Source organism: Gadus morhua, chromosome 18 (assembly GCF_902167405.1).
Source record: "Gadus morhua chromosome 18, gadMor3.0, whole genome shotgun sequence".
In the NCBI taxonomy this organism is placed as follows: domain Eukaryota; kingdom Metazoa; phylum Chordata; class Actinopteri; order Gadiformes; family Gadidae; genus Gadus; species Gadus morhua.
Genome location: NC_044065.1, coordinates 3,783,435 through 3,799,156, shown reverse-complemented (window position 1 = coordinate 3,799,156; position 15,722 = coordinate 3,783,435). Strand labels below are relative to the sequence as shown.

The window sequence follows — 15,722 nt, the reverse complement described above, 5'->3', positions numbered from 1 at the left end:
ACCCCGGTCTACCGCCACGCTATTCCGGTCTTTTACTTAATGTAATCTGCATACGCCAGTTAGCGGTCCCCGGGGTGAAAAAAAACATCCAAAAATAACAAGCACTACGAATAGGAGAATACATATGGATTTTGCTTTGCGAACATTTGGAAACAGCAATATCTGAAACGTGGAGGAGAACTCCCTCAACCGGAAGTCCCCGGGCTGTCTCACCGCTAAAGCCATGCAACTGAAAGTCCCGCCCTCTCTCTATCCAATAACGCTCATTTGGAGCATCCCGTACCAACCTTCCCGTTAAGGGAACAGCTCGGCCAGACGAGGGGAAACCCGCGTGGGGGGCTGGCTCTAGGACCATGAGGAGCGCTGTCGGCGAGCACATGCTTGGGTGCGCTCACAAGACAACACTTCTCTCCACAGTAATTGGCCGGGAATTGATGCCATTCTTGTGTTATTAAATCGTTTTGGATCGTTTCCGTCTCTCGGTGTACGCGTATTGCTCGCTTCCCCCCGTAGTTTAATCACTTTTACGCACGACGGGTGCCCCGAAACACCTCCATGAATGAATGGGGACGGTGCTGCGGGTTGGATACGCGCTCTCCTGGATTAACGGTCTCCTCCTGCTCCTCTTGATCATATTTCAGGAAGTCATCGGGACCGTGCACATCAGCTGTTGAGTCGTGCCTCTGTTATGGTTGTGTTGCAGTGAAACATTTCGTCCAGACCTGTTCACGTTTCGCTCGGAACCATGAACTGGCACGGTCGCTGGAGCCTCAAGTTTGCGTTTCTGACAGCGATGCACGCCTTGTTGTCATCGGCGTCCTCGCTGCTGCACGCCGTGGATGATGTGCGCTCGGAACCCTTGCAAGGTAAGAGTTTACGATAATTCCTTTTTGTGTCCCCTATAGTCAATCACAGCTTAAAACTACATTTTGACTGACATTGTGAACTCATAACGGAGAGATTGTATGTTCTGACTGAGAGTGTTTCCGACTCCAGCGCAGATTCTAAGCGTAATGCAAACGCGTAAACCCGAGCAAGACCACCAATGACCCCCCAGCCTTGACGTTCTGTCTCCCAGAAAAAGAGCAGCGTGATAACTTTTGTATCACTATGTGATTCAGCCCAAGGTGGTATACATGTGGGGCGCGCGCGCACACACACACACACACACACACACACACACACACACACACACACACACACACACACACACACACACACACACACACACACACACACACACATTCGTTTTGAATGCATTGTATAGTAAAAAATTTGCCAGGGTTTACACCACCGAATTTAAAACATGTTGAACTTCGGGGTGGGGGGCGAGAAGAGTTTGCGTTCAGTGGGTGCGGTACTTTGATGACCATAGCTCACTTTTCCAGAAGTCGGTTGCACCATATTTTATATTGTTACAATTATTGTCAGTATTTCTTGGAAGATGACAACGATGATAATGATGATGATAATGACGATGATTAGAAATATTATAATGATTGTTTATGCTATACTTTTCTATTCTAATTCATTATACTGCAGTCTTTTTTCATCAATGTTTTTTCTGGTCAGTGGTTATCAACAGAAGCATACTGACGTCGTGAATAAATGCTTTCACTTAGCGTCTCCGGCAACTTTATGTTGAGAACATAATAAATCATTACAGTGCCCCCCACAGCCCCCCGCCTCCCCAAACGTGCACCCCCCCATCCACTTTCCACTCCTCAGAATTAAAGACATGCTGTATTGCCAATGACACCGAAGCTGTCTTGATAATACGCGACGCCACTTATTCCCCCAAGAGCGCCTTTAATCATGGTTTAATTGAATCTTTTTTTTTTTTAACATCGGTTCTCTCTCAGGTCACACAATAGCATGGCATGAGAGAAACGGATGTATTGCTGTAATGTGGCTGTGGAAAACGTGAGCGGATAGATAAGACCACGTGAGGCAGACCTCCAGCAATTATGCTGAACGGTTCCGGTAACAATCTGAAGTACCGCGGCTAAGGAAACGTCTGCACCAGTGTGTGTGTGTGTGTGTGTGTGTGTGTGTGTGTGTGTGTGTGTGTGTGTGTGTGTGTGTGTGTGTGTGTGTGCGTGTGCGCATGCTGGGTTGAATATGTGTCTGCATGTTTGTGTGTGTGAGTGTCCTCATGTTGGGTTGAACGTGTGTGTGTGTGTGTGTTCGAGAGGCTTGCATGTTCCTTTAGTCATGCACACTCATAATGAGTGAGTGTTTACTTGCCCGGCTGTGATGTGTGTGGGAAACGCAGTGTGCCGCACCCTCCTATCCCTTGGCCCTTGGGGGGCCCCACCCCTGGGAGCAGGGGACCCACGGCCACTCAGGTTCAGTGCTTTACGATAAGTGAACGGCCCCCAGGGGCCCGCTTCCATCCCTCTGGGGCTCTTTGAGAACATATGTGGGGTGAACGCAGTGGTCGACGTCTTGGGAGCCCCTCTACTGTGGGAACCCCTTAGACATGAAGGTGTCTGACGGAGCCTAAACAAGGCCGAAGTGAAGGGAGGCCACATACCAGCTTAAGGTCAGGTCATCAGCTTTGAAGATGGCCGAGGAGCCTTCAGGGGCAGAGCGGGGTGGCTGGTAACCCGGAGTTTGATAGCTCGACCCCCGGCTCCTCCTAGCGGAGTGTCGAGGTGTCCCTGAGCGAGACGCCTCACCCTGACCGCTCCCGACGAGCCGGCCGTCGCCCTGCGTGGTCGACACCGCCGCCGGTGTCTGAATGTGTACGTGAATGTCAGGCAATATTGTCGAGTGCATTGATTTGCCAATGGTTAGAAAAGTGCTGTATAAATGCAGTCCATTTACCATACCGTACATAAATATTGAAGTAGGGACGAGACGTCACCCATCGCTTTACTCTCAATCGTAGTGAAGTCGTAGATTTCACGTTATGGGTGCAGCTGTTGGTTGACACGTTCTGCATCCAGCGGTGGAAACGATCCACATTTGGCCAATTTAAGTGTGAGGATTGGTTGGCCTCCACTCACTCTAGCGCCAAAACTCATTTTCAAGCCTCTAATATCTTTTTGATGAAGTAAAACTGTCAAACTCGACCTCTCAAAAATAAACGATATGGAGATGGACCAGCCACTGAAATACTCTCACCAACCCAGAAATACGCATTCGCTTCATTACGAGAATCATAACACAATTTTCTGTTGACTTAGAATGGTGTCCAGTCTTTTCGCATCCCACCACACACGCGCCACCTAGAGGCCGTTAAAGGAACCACACACTAGTCTGGTCCTAGGGGGCTTCATTTGATCCAGACCTTCACCCATCAACAAGACTTCAGACCCATGGCTTCGCCTCTGCTCCATGACTACAGATGAGGTGAAGAGGCCAGAGACAAGGCATAGGGAGGAAGCCTTTCTGGTGGTCCCGGGTTCTCCTGGTCTGACTGGGACCAGGGGGGGGGGGGGGGACGCCTGTAGGAACACCAGTGTCAACGGGGGGCTCATAAACATTTCATAGACAATGGGTACACATTTATAGGCAGGCAGAAACAGCACTGCGACCTCACTGCCTCCCAGTTAGAGTGTTCTTTTTGGAAAGAAAGTCATTTTCTAGTGACCTTTCTCCATCGCTCCCTCTTGTAACAAAGAGGCCCTTGCCCAGACACTTTGGTGGCTTTTTAAAGAGAAAAGATTGTCTGTAATGGCACACACTTTGGTTTTTAAAGAGAAAAAGATTGTCTGTATCGGTCATTGGAGATGAGTGTGGCAGCCTATCTCTTCTGTGCGCCATCCCGCTGAGGTTCCCGGGCTATTTTCCACCCTTTTAAACATTTAAATGTGTTTATTATAGTAATGTGCCTGGGCTGCTCATGTCATCAGATCAGTAGATAGTGGTAGGTACATTGTTGGGTCTTTTCAAGATAAATTAGTGAAAACATATTTTCGCTCACTTGAATAAACCTCTGCCCTACAGTGTCCAGACTTTCAGTCTCAATGTCTCCCTCTTCCCTTCTCCTCCTCATTCTTCTTCTTCTTCTTCTTCTTCTTCTTCTTCTTCTTCTTCTTCTTCTTCTTCTTCTTCTTCTCAACATTTCCTGGTGTTCTATATCTGAGCTGTCTCGATGTGCGGCGGGATGGTATCACTTGTGAACAATGTGCTCTGATAGTTGACACACTTGGCTTGTCAGGCAGTATATTTTTAAGACAGCTCTGTCGCTACAGCTGACATGACTCTCTCCCTCTCTCTCTCTGTCTCTCTCCCTCTGTCCTTCTGTCTCTCTGTCATCACGAGCAGCCTGCTCTCTGCATACTGAGACATATGAAAGCTGAGCTAGGAATATATTTTTGGACTGTGTAGTTACGGCGTTCCTTTAAGTAAGCACTAGGAACAACATTAACCCTCGGGAAATCGGATATCTCCGGGCTGTGACCCATCCCATTTTCGTCCGAGGCCTCTCTCTCTCTCTCTCTCTCTCTCTCTCTCTCTCTCTCTCTCTCTCTCTCTCTCTCTCTCTCTCTCTCTCTCTCTCTCTCTCTCTCTCTCTCTCTCTCTCTCTCTCTCTCTCTCTCCATTTCTCTCTCTCTCTCGCCCTGATTGCCGGTGGAGACATTTCTTTGGTCCACCCCTTAAAGAATGTTGTCGAAGGACGTTTTGAGACACGCGAGATTGAAGCGGGCCAACGTGTTCTGGAGCGCAGTAGGGGAACGGTTAATCGATAGAGCAGTTGTTTGTTCCCTGGTCTCTGATATAGCTATCATCGTCGGTGTACTGGGAGGGAAAAGTCATTTTGTTCTGCGTTGGCTTAGCATGGCTGACCCATCGACATGTGTAGCTCGCAGTGTTTGTTTTTTTCCCCCCTCCGTACATTTATCTGCGGGGCGGTTTTTTGGACTTGTGTGACCTCGCCCCGATAAGTTTAACAGGCCGTCTGAAACCCAAGGCCTCTCTCCGGGCTCTCCCCCCGGGCTCACACACCCCGCCAGGTCAGAGTGGAGCTCAACGCACAACTCCCTCTGGGTTCCCCGACACGCACACGCACTCACTCTCCGTCTCTCTTTCTCTCTTTCTCTCATCTCTCGCTCTCTGTCTCTCTCGCTCTTACTCTCCCGCTCCCTGTATCGCTCTCCTTCTCATTCTCTCTCTCTCTCTCTCTCTCTCTCTCTCTCTCTCTCTCTCTCTCTCTCTCTCTCTCTCTCTCTCTCTCTCTCTCTCTCTCTCTCTCTCTCTCTCTCTCTCTCTCTCTCTCTCTCTCTCTCTCTCTCTCTCTCTCTCTCTCTCTCTCTCTCTCTCTCTCTCTCTCTCTCTCTCTCTCTCTCTCTCTCTCTCTCTCTCTCTCTCTCTCTCTCTCTGGTCCACGGGCCCAGTTGTTCCTCCAGCCCAGTGTGTAATCTATCCGGGTTAGCTCATGTTTTTCACCATATCTGCGTTTCGCCTGGAAGACTTTCTTGGGGGACCTTGCTCGTCCCGTTCGCCCCAAGTGTTCATACTTCATCGGGGCTTGGAGCGGTCGGACAGACCTCGTTATGGACTCCCATTTCTCCTCCATACGCCAGCAGCATCCATAGGCTTTTTATTTTTTCTTAATATTCAGAATATCTTTTTGGCTTGTGATTGGCCCCGATATTCTCATGATGGAGGCCAGCAGATAGATACGAGACTGCCAAAGCCCCCCTCCCCCAAGGGAGAGATATATAGCTTGTTAATTTTCATGTGTTGAAGACCACCAACAGTTTTAATAAGAAACTAACTGGAGGAACTGGGGAAAAACATCTTCCTCTGCTAACTTCTCACACTTCTAAACATCCTGTAACGTGTACGGTTCTCTCTCTCTCTCTCTCTCTCTCTCTCTCTCTCTCTCTCTCTCTCTCTCTCTCTCTCTCTCTCTCTCTCTCTCTCTCTCTCTCTCTCTCTCTCCTCACACACTTCTAAACATTGTGTTGTACAGTGCTATCCTTGCAGACCAGTATGGACTGGTAGGATACTGCTGGTCTGTCTGATAGAGACAAAGAGAATTATGAAAGTTATCCCAGCGTGTGGTTTGGTGGGGAAACAGAACTGTACTTTTGAGACTTTCTGACTGGTAACCGAGCTGGTCCCGCTGCCTACCGGTACTGAGGGAAACATTTCTATTTTTATATCCAGGTGTGTATCTGTGACTCTGTGTCTATAAATGTGTGTCTGTGAACGTGTGTGTCTACGTGTGCATGTGTGTGTGTGTGTGTGTGTGTGTGTGTGTGTGTGTGTGTGTGTGTGTGGTGTGTGTGTGTGTGTGTGTGTGTGTGCATACACATCCACGTGCAAGTGTGTGTGGGTGTGGGTCGGTGTGTGTGTGTGTGTGTGTGTGGGTCGGCGTGTGTGTGTGTGTGTGTGTGTGTGTGTGTGTGTGTGTGTGCGTGTGTGTGTGCGTGTGCGTGTGCGTGTGTGCGCGCGCGTGCGCGTGTGTGTTTGCAGCCTCAGGTTTCGACGACAGTCGGGCCGGTCTGTAGATAATCAATCACCCAGCCTGGCATGCTGCCTCCGCCCACATTTCATCCCTCAGCTCTGGGAGGAAATGAAGAAGGAGCTGAGGTGCGACCGGGACTAACCGGCCGGGACCAGATGACAGGTCCACTCCTCTCTGGGTCCAATTCAAACGGTCAGGCCCAGTCAGGGCCCTGTCGCTGCCAGCACTGAGGTCAGCCCCTGTGTGTGTGTGTGTGTGTGTGTGTGACTGTGTGTGTGTGTGTGTGTGACTGTGTGTGTGTGTGTGTGTGTGTGTATGTCTGTGTGTTTGATTTATGTTCCAGACGCATCAGGGCCCGCGATGAATTCCTTATTTAACTCCTTCCACCAGGACATCCAATAGTACGCTTCGCAGCGATCACAACAGGAGGGCGGAGCGCCCACAGGGCCCGCCCTCCCCCGCTCCTGCAGGGCGATTGGCTGGTTCCCCGGGTCAGAACCTTAAACCAGCCAATCAAATCCAATGATTGATGGGCGGCTCTCTAGCAGTCGGGACACCCTGATGGCATCGTCGGTTGGTAGTTGAACTCTTTACTCTCGTTTATATGACACATTTAACAATGTAATCCAGCCGTTTACACTTTAGTGAATCCCTTTGACCATAGATCACCGTTTAGAGGACAGCTGTAGTCACCACATCACTTCATGTGCAGATGTTGTTCTGACCTTAAAAAGCGTAGAGGGAGCGGGATGATGTCGGAGCCGTATTCCCTCTTTGAGGAACGCCTGCCACAAGCCGTTGAGCCGCTGCCAGGCATGTGCTTTTCATGACAGACTGACTAAAGTTCCAGGCCTGGGTGTAAATGAAATTGTGTTGTAACGAGCACACACGCACGCGCACACACACGCACGCACGCACATGCACGTACGCAAGCACGCACGCACACACAAACGCATATGCACACACACACACACAAATGCACACGCGCGCGCACGCGCGCACGCACGCACGCACGCACGCACGCACACACACACACACTGCCTCTCTCTCTCTCTCTCTCACACACCCACACCCACCACCACACACCACGTTCTCAGACTCTGACCTTTGTGGCCAGGCATGAAAGCGTTGCACCAGGATATGTTCCACTGGGGAGCCTAAACTGTCTGCCACCTGAGGCACCGCGACTACCCAACCAGCTAACCCCCCCCCTGTCCCCCCCCGTCCCAGCCACACTCACCCCCAGCCCCAGCCCCGGCAGCACTGCTGAGACAAGGGTAATTTCTGTGGCAGCCCCATCCATTTCTCCGTGAGTAATTATGTGATGACATCAAGGGTGTGTCTGGCGCTAATGACTTTGGTACCGCAGGTACGGTTTTAGAATAGAGGGAGGGGGCGAGGGAGAGGGCAAAGGAGAAGGCATGGAGATTGATGGAGGCGGAGAGGAAGAGAGATGAAAGGAGAGAGCGTAAGGGGACACGAGTGTAAAGAAGTAGGGGGGGAAACCGAGAGTGAGGGTAAAGCACTGCAGGGCTTCTCCACAAGCCCACAGGCTCCAGGGAGCGGATGAAAAAGAAAAAGTGGTTTTAATTTTATAATATTTTCTTTTTTTAGCGCGGGTTGGATGTGGTTTGTGGCTCACAGTCCAACAGGGCCCCGAGACCCTGTGGTACTCTTGGGTCCGGGTTCCGCCCCAAAGAATGACCTTTAATGGGCTACCAGGGATGGCTGCCGGCCCCAACACAGCAGCCCTCGTGTCAGGGCTATTGGAAACAACCCCTGGGCGAGTTTTAAAATGGAAGAGGCACGTACGGCAGAATGACTTATTATTCTGCAATGTGTTCGGGATTAAAAAATGTAACAGCTCAGACCGGGGTCAGGACCGGAGAACCATCATCTCAGCCAGAGGAACAAGAGAGGGGGGGATCAGAAACAAAAGGGAGATAATAAATGGAGTGAGAGCGATCGAATGAGAGGGAAACAACGGAATAACAGGGGAGAGAAGTGGAGTTTGTGCAGAGAGAGAGAGAGAGAGAGAGAGAGAGAGAGAGAGAGAGAGAGAGAGAGAGAGAGAGAGAGAGAGAGAGAGAGAGAGAGAGAGAGAGAGAGAGAGAGAGAGAGAGAGAGAGAGAGAGAGAGAGAGAGAGAGAATGCAGTAGTGGAAGGCCAGATAAGCAAAACATATAACTACAGGAATGGCGGCGGGGGGGGGGGGGGGGGGGGGGGGAGAGAGGGGGGGAGAAGGAAAGCAGAGAGAGGGGGGGAAGACAGAAGAACAACCAAACCTTTGACCAGTGTAGCGATACCAGCCGCTCTCTAACTAGCTAATCGTTAAACCGTCAGAGTTTGGCTCTGCCCTTAAATAAACCGCCACTGACCCTGCGTAAACCCAGGGTACAGACATGGACTCATTGTGCAGCAGTAGGTACGGCGAGGCCGTCTTGTTTTACCATGATGTCACAGGCTCGGCGGTTTCCCAGAGTCCCCAAGCGTCCCAGAGTCCCTGGCTGGGATGCTGCGTCACCGTGGAAACCAAGCCGACCTAACCCGCTGCTGACCTGGCGTGTTGCCGATTTAAAACAATGTAATTACCGGCTCCCATCAACCGCCGCATCCACTGATGCGGCGGTTGAACCTCTAAATGCTTTAACTACCGAGCCCGTCCGCGTAAACAACCCCCAACACTCCCAGTTTGAGAGTGTGTTCTGTGCGGAGGATAGTAGCTAGTCCTCATACTATAGGTCATTGGTTCCTCGGGTTCGTGGTTTTAACGTGATGTTGCTGTGGCCTGAAGAGTTACTGGGAGTGGCTCCCAAGGACTGGCTCCACCCCAGAATACCACGATATATATATATATATCGGATAATGGCCGATATTTATCGACATGTAGAACACCCGCCGACATATCGATATTGGACGTTTTATGCTGCTACAATATTTGGAATCGGCCCCTAAGTAGGGGCTGGCCACAATTGTCAAGAGGAGTAAAGATTGTGGGAGAAATCCATGAGGAAATGCGGTGAAGCTTTAATTGAGTAATCTGAAGCGGAAGTCATCTAGTCCTCTGAATGATCTACCATCATGCCAGACCAAGTCCCAGTTGTATTTAAATGAGCATAAACAGCCTGTCTTGGTTGGAGATAGATTGAGTTCACCGTGTGCATGCCAATCAGCCAATTATTAAAGATACAATGGCTCGGCAACAAAGGTTTGCTTATTCAAGAAAACATTCCATCCGGCGTTTGCACTTGGATGCACTGCTTGACGACATTCTCAAACTCGTGATTTCTGGGGGAGCTGCGCCCGGGTTCGATGATTAAACCCGTCGCCCCTTTGCCGCTCTGCCCTGGAATATGTGAACAAACCAACGAACGAACTACGCTTCATCATTGATGAAGGGAAGTGTGTATAATGTAGTGTTATCTGCGGAATACCAGATAGAAAAGTATTTTAATTATTGTTTAATCCCGTGAAAATGAGACGCATAGTGTTTCATATTTTGAAGATAACGTACTTCTGGGTTCCGTTTTGATATCCAAGGGGGCGTTACCGACAGGCGCAGACCAAATGCCTCTGGAAGCCATCGGGGAGACCTTCAACCAATCAGAGCAACCGAACGTGTGACACATGAAAAGGCCTCAACGCCTATCGCATAGGCCTCTCCTCTTGACAGTCATCGTGTCGAACCCGCCCAATATTAGATACACGGCCGTATTGTCGGACCCGATCCAGGTCTGCTGGAACTCTAACCGGGACTAGGGCCAGACACGCATGCCAGAGCGGATAAAACACCAGCTTGCATATTCTCCTGATTCCCAGGCTACATATACATTTAAGGCATTTGGCAGACGCGTTTATCCAAAGCGACCTTGCACTAAGTACATTTGTCAGAAGAAAGAGAAACAACAATATATCGCTGTTGGTCCAGTAAGGACGTTCAAAGAAGCGATTCGCCAATCACTTACAATCGCTAGGTTAACCCATTCCCCGTGTACAACATAGATATCCAGGATAAGATTAGAAGTACAAGTAATTTTGAAGTGCCAGGAAGTACAACATACATTAAGTGCGTAAGAGAGGTGTTTTTAGGAGAGTAAAGGGAGGATGAGGGGCATTGGGGGGGGGGGCTACATACATTAACTACAACAAATTAACTTTAACAGAAGACTTCCATCAGCACAACCAAAGCGGCAGCTCTGTGAAGAAAAAAAAGAAACTACTTTTTTCCCCAAGAACTCCGCAAACGGAAAAATATGGAAAGAGAAGAAGAGGGAGAAGGGAAGATGAGAAGGCAGCGGTGTTATTAGTCGTTCTCCGCGGAGGGCAGGCCTGCACACGGCCCCACCTTTGTGGGGAGAGGAAGAGTCCCATGGTCTCTCCGTGGGCCCTCGCCCCACAGACAGAACCAGCATGATGTGGCTATAATTAGCCCCGGTCCTGAATGATTCCACATGCTCCTCTCCGCCAGCTCGCTTTCCCAGGCGAGGCCTGTGAGCACTGACTCTACACACTGTCCTCACTGTGTCCAACGGCCTGCCTTACCCCTGCCACACACACGCACGCACACGAACACGCGCGCACACGTACGCACGTGGCATTCACACACGCGCACAAACACTGCATGCACACACCGAGACACACAATGCACGCATGCACACACACACAGGCGCACAAACACACACACACAGACGCAGAAACACACAAACACACAGACGCAGAAACACACACACACACACACACACACAAACACACATACACACACACACACAGAAGCAGAAATACACGGAGGCACACGCATACACAAGGGTGTGCACACAGGCAGACACAAGTACACACATTCAAGCCCAGACACGCACACACACACACACACTCACACACAATATTAATTGATACTAAACACTCAGAACAAAGCAGACACACATGAAACACATCCGGTTGCACACACACGCTCATACTCTGCGCGTCAGAGAGTCTTTTCCGAGTCGCCAAAGGCTTTGTTCTTCATATTTAATCAGCCATGTTTCTGAGGAGCGGACCAGAGCTGCTGTCAAAATGACTTTCTCCTGCGTCCTTGTGTCCTTGAGTCCTTATCTGACGCCAGTGCTCACACTAAGGGGCCACAAAAAGACACTTCAAGCTGCCTGTCACGGAACATGTTGGGGGGGCATAGGCCCTGTGTGTGATCTCGGGTTCTGCGTATGGAACGGTTCCTAGCATCCTGGTTCTTCTCAGCTGCAGCCCTCCTGCTGTGTGTTAGCAGAACCTCTGTGCGGAGACAGCAGGGGGATTCAGAAGGGGAGTTTGATCGTCGGCCGGTCTGACCGGACATATTCTACAATATGTCCATGGGTCTGACATGGTGTTGATTTGACTGTGCGTTCCCTGTTGATTAGCCAATGACGAGCTTACAGAGCCCCGCATCCAGCGGCGTGATTAGTCGAAACAAATGTGAAGCGAATGAAAGTGAAAACGCCCCGTCGACCCGGGTCTGAGCTCGTCTGCTGTCAGACCTAAGATGTGAATCCAAACTCAACCAATGCAGGTTGATGTATTCAAGGGATGGGGGGCAGGGGTGCCTGCTGGGATAGGGAGACTGGGGGGTCGGGTAGTGCTGGGAGTGGACCAGTGAGTGTAGCGGTGGAGCGAACGAAGACAGACGAATCCCTGAATTGACTTAGATGCAGCCAGAGTGGTGCTTCCTCGTGTGGTCGTCCTCCCAGCAGCTGATGCGATGTTCTCGCGGATCCCGTGACGGCCGGGGGAACTGGTTAATGTTGGTTTGTGAGCCCATGGGACTCAACAGAGATATACTCCAAGCATTGCCTGCTTCTGCCGCTGGATGCGGTTTAAACCTGTACGAACCCCCCCTCATGTGTGGCCGCGGGATGTAATGTAAGAGGAGCTCTTACAGAACCTAAACAACAACACCGGCTCCCACTGGACCCTGCTTGTTTTCGTAACCGGGGCGACCATCTCGGCGCAGAGCAGAGTTGTGTGTTTTCCTTAACAAGCCGTCTAATTGATGTCGACGGCAGGGAGACCGCCGCCGTATATTTGCCGCCGTATTTCACTTCGGTCACGCCCATAAAAACAGACAGTAGTCCAGTTTTCGCGTGGCGGCTCCTGGCTACGTCGGCCTTGGCTTTATGGCGGTAATATAATCGGCACAAGCGCTCCTTGTGTATACTCTGAGCGCCACGCGAGCCGGTCGCGGCGGCGGCCCACGCCGGTCTTTTATTAAGATCCTTTGTTTATGCTCCCCCCCCTTTATTGAACACATAAATCAGGCTCCGGCTCTTGGGGGCCACTTTGACTTCTTATTTTGTTTTTAATGGCTCCTGGGGCTCCTGAGTAAACCGAGACCGCTCGCTGACGGTACGCCCGTGACCCCGTGTTGTTACGCTGGCGTACGGCCTCGCTAACAAATGGTCATTCACGGGCGCCGCTTTGAAGTAGCGTGCCCCCCCCCCCCCCGGGAGAGCTGGACCCAAAGACCGCAGAAGGCGCGGCGGCGGCCATCGCTCCACCCGTAAGCTGCCGACCTCACTGTGTGCACCGAGCCGGCCTCCACCCTCTCTCGCCGCTACGTCACTGACCCCCTTTGTCGAGGCTGCTTTACATCTGACAGTAGTGGGGTACTGTGTAGGTCATCACCAGCCGGCTCTCTGGTCCCTGGTGGCTCCGTGGCCTCTTCATCATCTCCGCCTCCTCCTCCTCCGCCTCCTCCTCCTCCTCCTTCATTCTTCTTCTTCTTCTTCTTCTTCTTCTTCTTCTTCTTCTTCTTCTTCTTCCGTTTGCTCAGCACCACAACGTCCTCTTTTTTCCCAACACTGTCGAGACTTAACGAAAGCAGAGCAGAGCGAACAGGGTGTGTGTGTGTGTGTGTGTGTGTGTGTGTGTGTGTGTGTGCGTGTGCGTCTGTGTGTGTGCGCCTGCGTGGGGGTGTGTGTCTGTCTGCGAGTCCCGTTCCCTCCCCAGTGTCTGCGTCTCTCCACCGGGGGAGGTGGGAGGCTCCTCTAAGCCCGTTACCTCTGCCGCTCTTATCAGACGGGAAGTCTGAGTGACGCTCTCCAGAATGTCTTTCTGTGTGTGAGCCAGAACACAGGGCCAGCAGGCCCCAGCTGGGGGGCCCCTGCCTTATGAACCCAGCCTTATTAAACAGCCACACTCAGCTGTTAGGCTTACTGAGTCATGGCTGGTGGGAGCGTCTGTAAAGGCCTTCAAAGGAGATTGCCTGGATGCTGGGAGTGGTGTGTGTGTGTGTGTGTGTGTGTGTGTGTGTGTGTGTGTGTGTGTGTGTGTGTGTGTGTGTGTGTGTGTGTGTGTGTGTGTGTGTGTGTGTGTGCAAGAGATGACGGGGTGACCGGCCATTGTAGGAATACACCTGGAAAAATGCCTAAAAAGCTCTACTTTGTGTGTGTGTGTGTGTGTGTGTGTGTGTGTCTGTGCGTGTGTGTTTATTTGAATGCATGTGTGTGTTTGTGTCTCCATTGCGAAACAGGGCCTAGCCCAGCTGTTGGTTTCCTGCTCCGCCCCCCCAGATGTTCAGCTAGCGCACAGTAGGAGTGCTGGACCTTAGGCCGCATCAAATATGCACACGTTACAGTTACACGCTTTTATCCAAAGCGGTTAATGTTTAATGCACACCTTCACACACCGATGGGCGATGGCGGAGTCAACCACGCAGTGCGACAGCTAGGAGGAGCCGGGGATCGAACCAGCAACCTTCCGGGTTACCTGCCAAGCCGCTCTATCTCCTGGGCTAGCCCTTATCGTCCGTGTCACGGGGGCCCGTGGGGTCGTTCTCCGGGGAGACCTTCCCCGCTGATGTTTGTCGTTACGTGGCGTGGTCTCCGCGGCTCGCCGGCTCCGGTGACAGAACCACATTGGCCCGGCCGCCGTCTATAAATAGAACGCAACCAATGTGAAAGAATCAGGGCGGGGGATGATGACAAAGTGACAGCAGGGCCGGCGTTTTGTTTCCTTGACGGGTGGATAATTGTATGTCATTAAAAAGAACAAAACGCAGCAGATTGAAGCATCGTGAGGGGGGGAGGGGGGCGTGCTTGGGCCGCTCGCTCTGACTGTGAACCCCGTTATTAAGCTGAAGCCGCCCACACGCACCGCTGGGACGCTTCTCGTCACGACCGGCCGAGCGGATGAATTAATAACGCGGACGCACATCTGCTACAACTTCGTGCTGTTCATTAACGTCGTGTTTTTTTTGTTTTTTTCGTTTTCTTCCCACAGGAAATTCAATCGGCGCTACCCACGACGACCGAGCGTCAGCCGGGCAGAAGCGCCACGGGACCACGGTGCCCCGTCTGCTGATTGGACGGGACTGGGGACCAATCGGCTCGCTTCATTTCCAGGTGAATAGCGGCGAGAGCCCGTGGAGCGTCGCGGGGTGAACACACACACCGCGTTCACACCTTCATCGAGACTAATTACGTTTCCATGGTAACCGTGATCAGAATGTGTGCAATGGAAGGTGTACTTCCCATCAATGACTCCTCACATTGGGAATGTACAACAATGCAACGTGCAGCCCAGCATATATATTTATATATATATATATAACACTATTATATAGATATAAGAGGATTTTCTGGTTTCTATGCCTTTCTTACAGTTAATCAAAGTGCTCGATTCAGCACATTTCAGATCGGGGAGGCTGTACAATTCAAACATGTGTTTTGCATCTCAGGAAGCAGAGACAAAAAAATAAATACTATGACTAAGAATGAAAGGTTTGAAATCAGACTTTCTCTGGCTCTCGCGGATGAAAACCTGCCAGACACACAGACTTAAAAGACGATGTAGAAAGACTTAATAAACCTAGCACGGTTTGTTCAAAGTTCTATTGTTCGATCCCGTCATTGAGAAATACGTATTTCTTGGCCTAATAAATGCAAAGACGTGCTTAGTTGAAAGTCAAATAATTCATGCTCGATAATAATAATCTACAAGACGTTTTTATTTGGGAGTTAGTCTTAAGACATTATAATAAAAGCTTGAAGGAGACGCATAAGAACCAGCTTTAGCCGGTTCCTGGACACACGGACGTCCAGCCGTCCTCTCGACCCGCTGGCCAGCGTCTCTCGCTCGCATGACAAGGAAGTTTATGTTGACACGACTTGTGCAACCGCGTTGCCTGGGGCCATTAAGTGGTGTGAGCCGGCCCCCCTCTGTCGATCCGCTGTGATGCGTCTCCACGGGGGGCGACCGGCGCCTTAACCCAGAGTTTAGTGCTCTCCGGCTGGGGCGCCCCCCCCCCGTCGAGCCCCCCCCCAGGTCG

At 51.1% G+C, this 15,722-nt stretch overlaps 1 protein-coding gene across 1 annotated transcript in view; it reads left to right on the top strand.

Annotated features, from left to right (window-relative positions):
* Positions 1–343: 343 nt before the first annotated feature.
* Positions 344–15,722, top strand: part of LOC115531465 (disintegrin and metalloproteinase domain-containing protein 12-like) — a 60,296-nt gene continuing 44,917 nt past the window's right edge. Inside the window, exons 1-2 of the mRNA XM_030340762.1 lie at positions 344–866; positions 14,675–14,796. Of these exons, the coding sequence (XP_030196622.1) occupies positions 746–866; positions 14,675–14,796 (243 nt within the window). The 5' untranslated portion in view covers positions 344–745. The remainder of the gene's footprint in view (positions 867–14,674; positions 14,797–15,722) is intronic.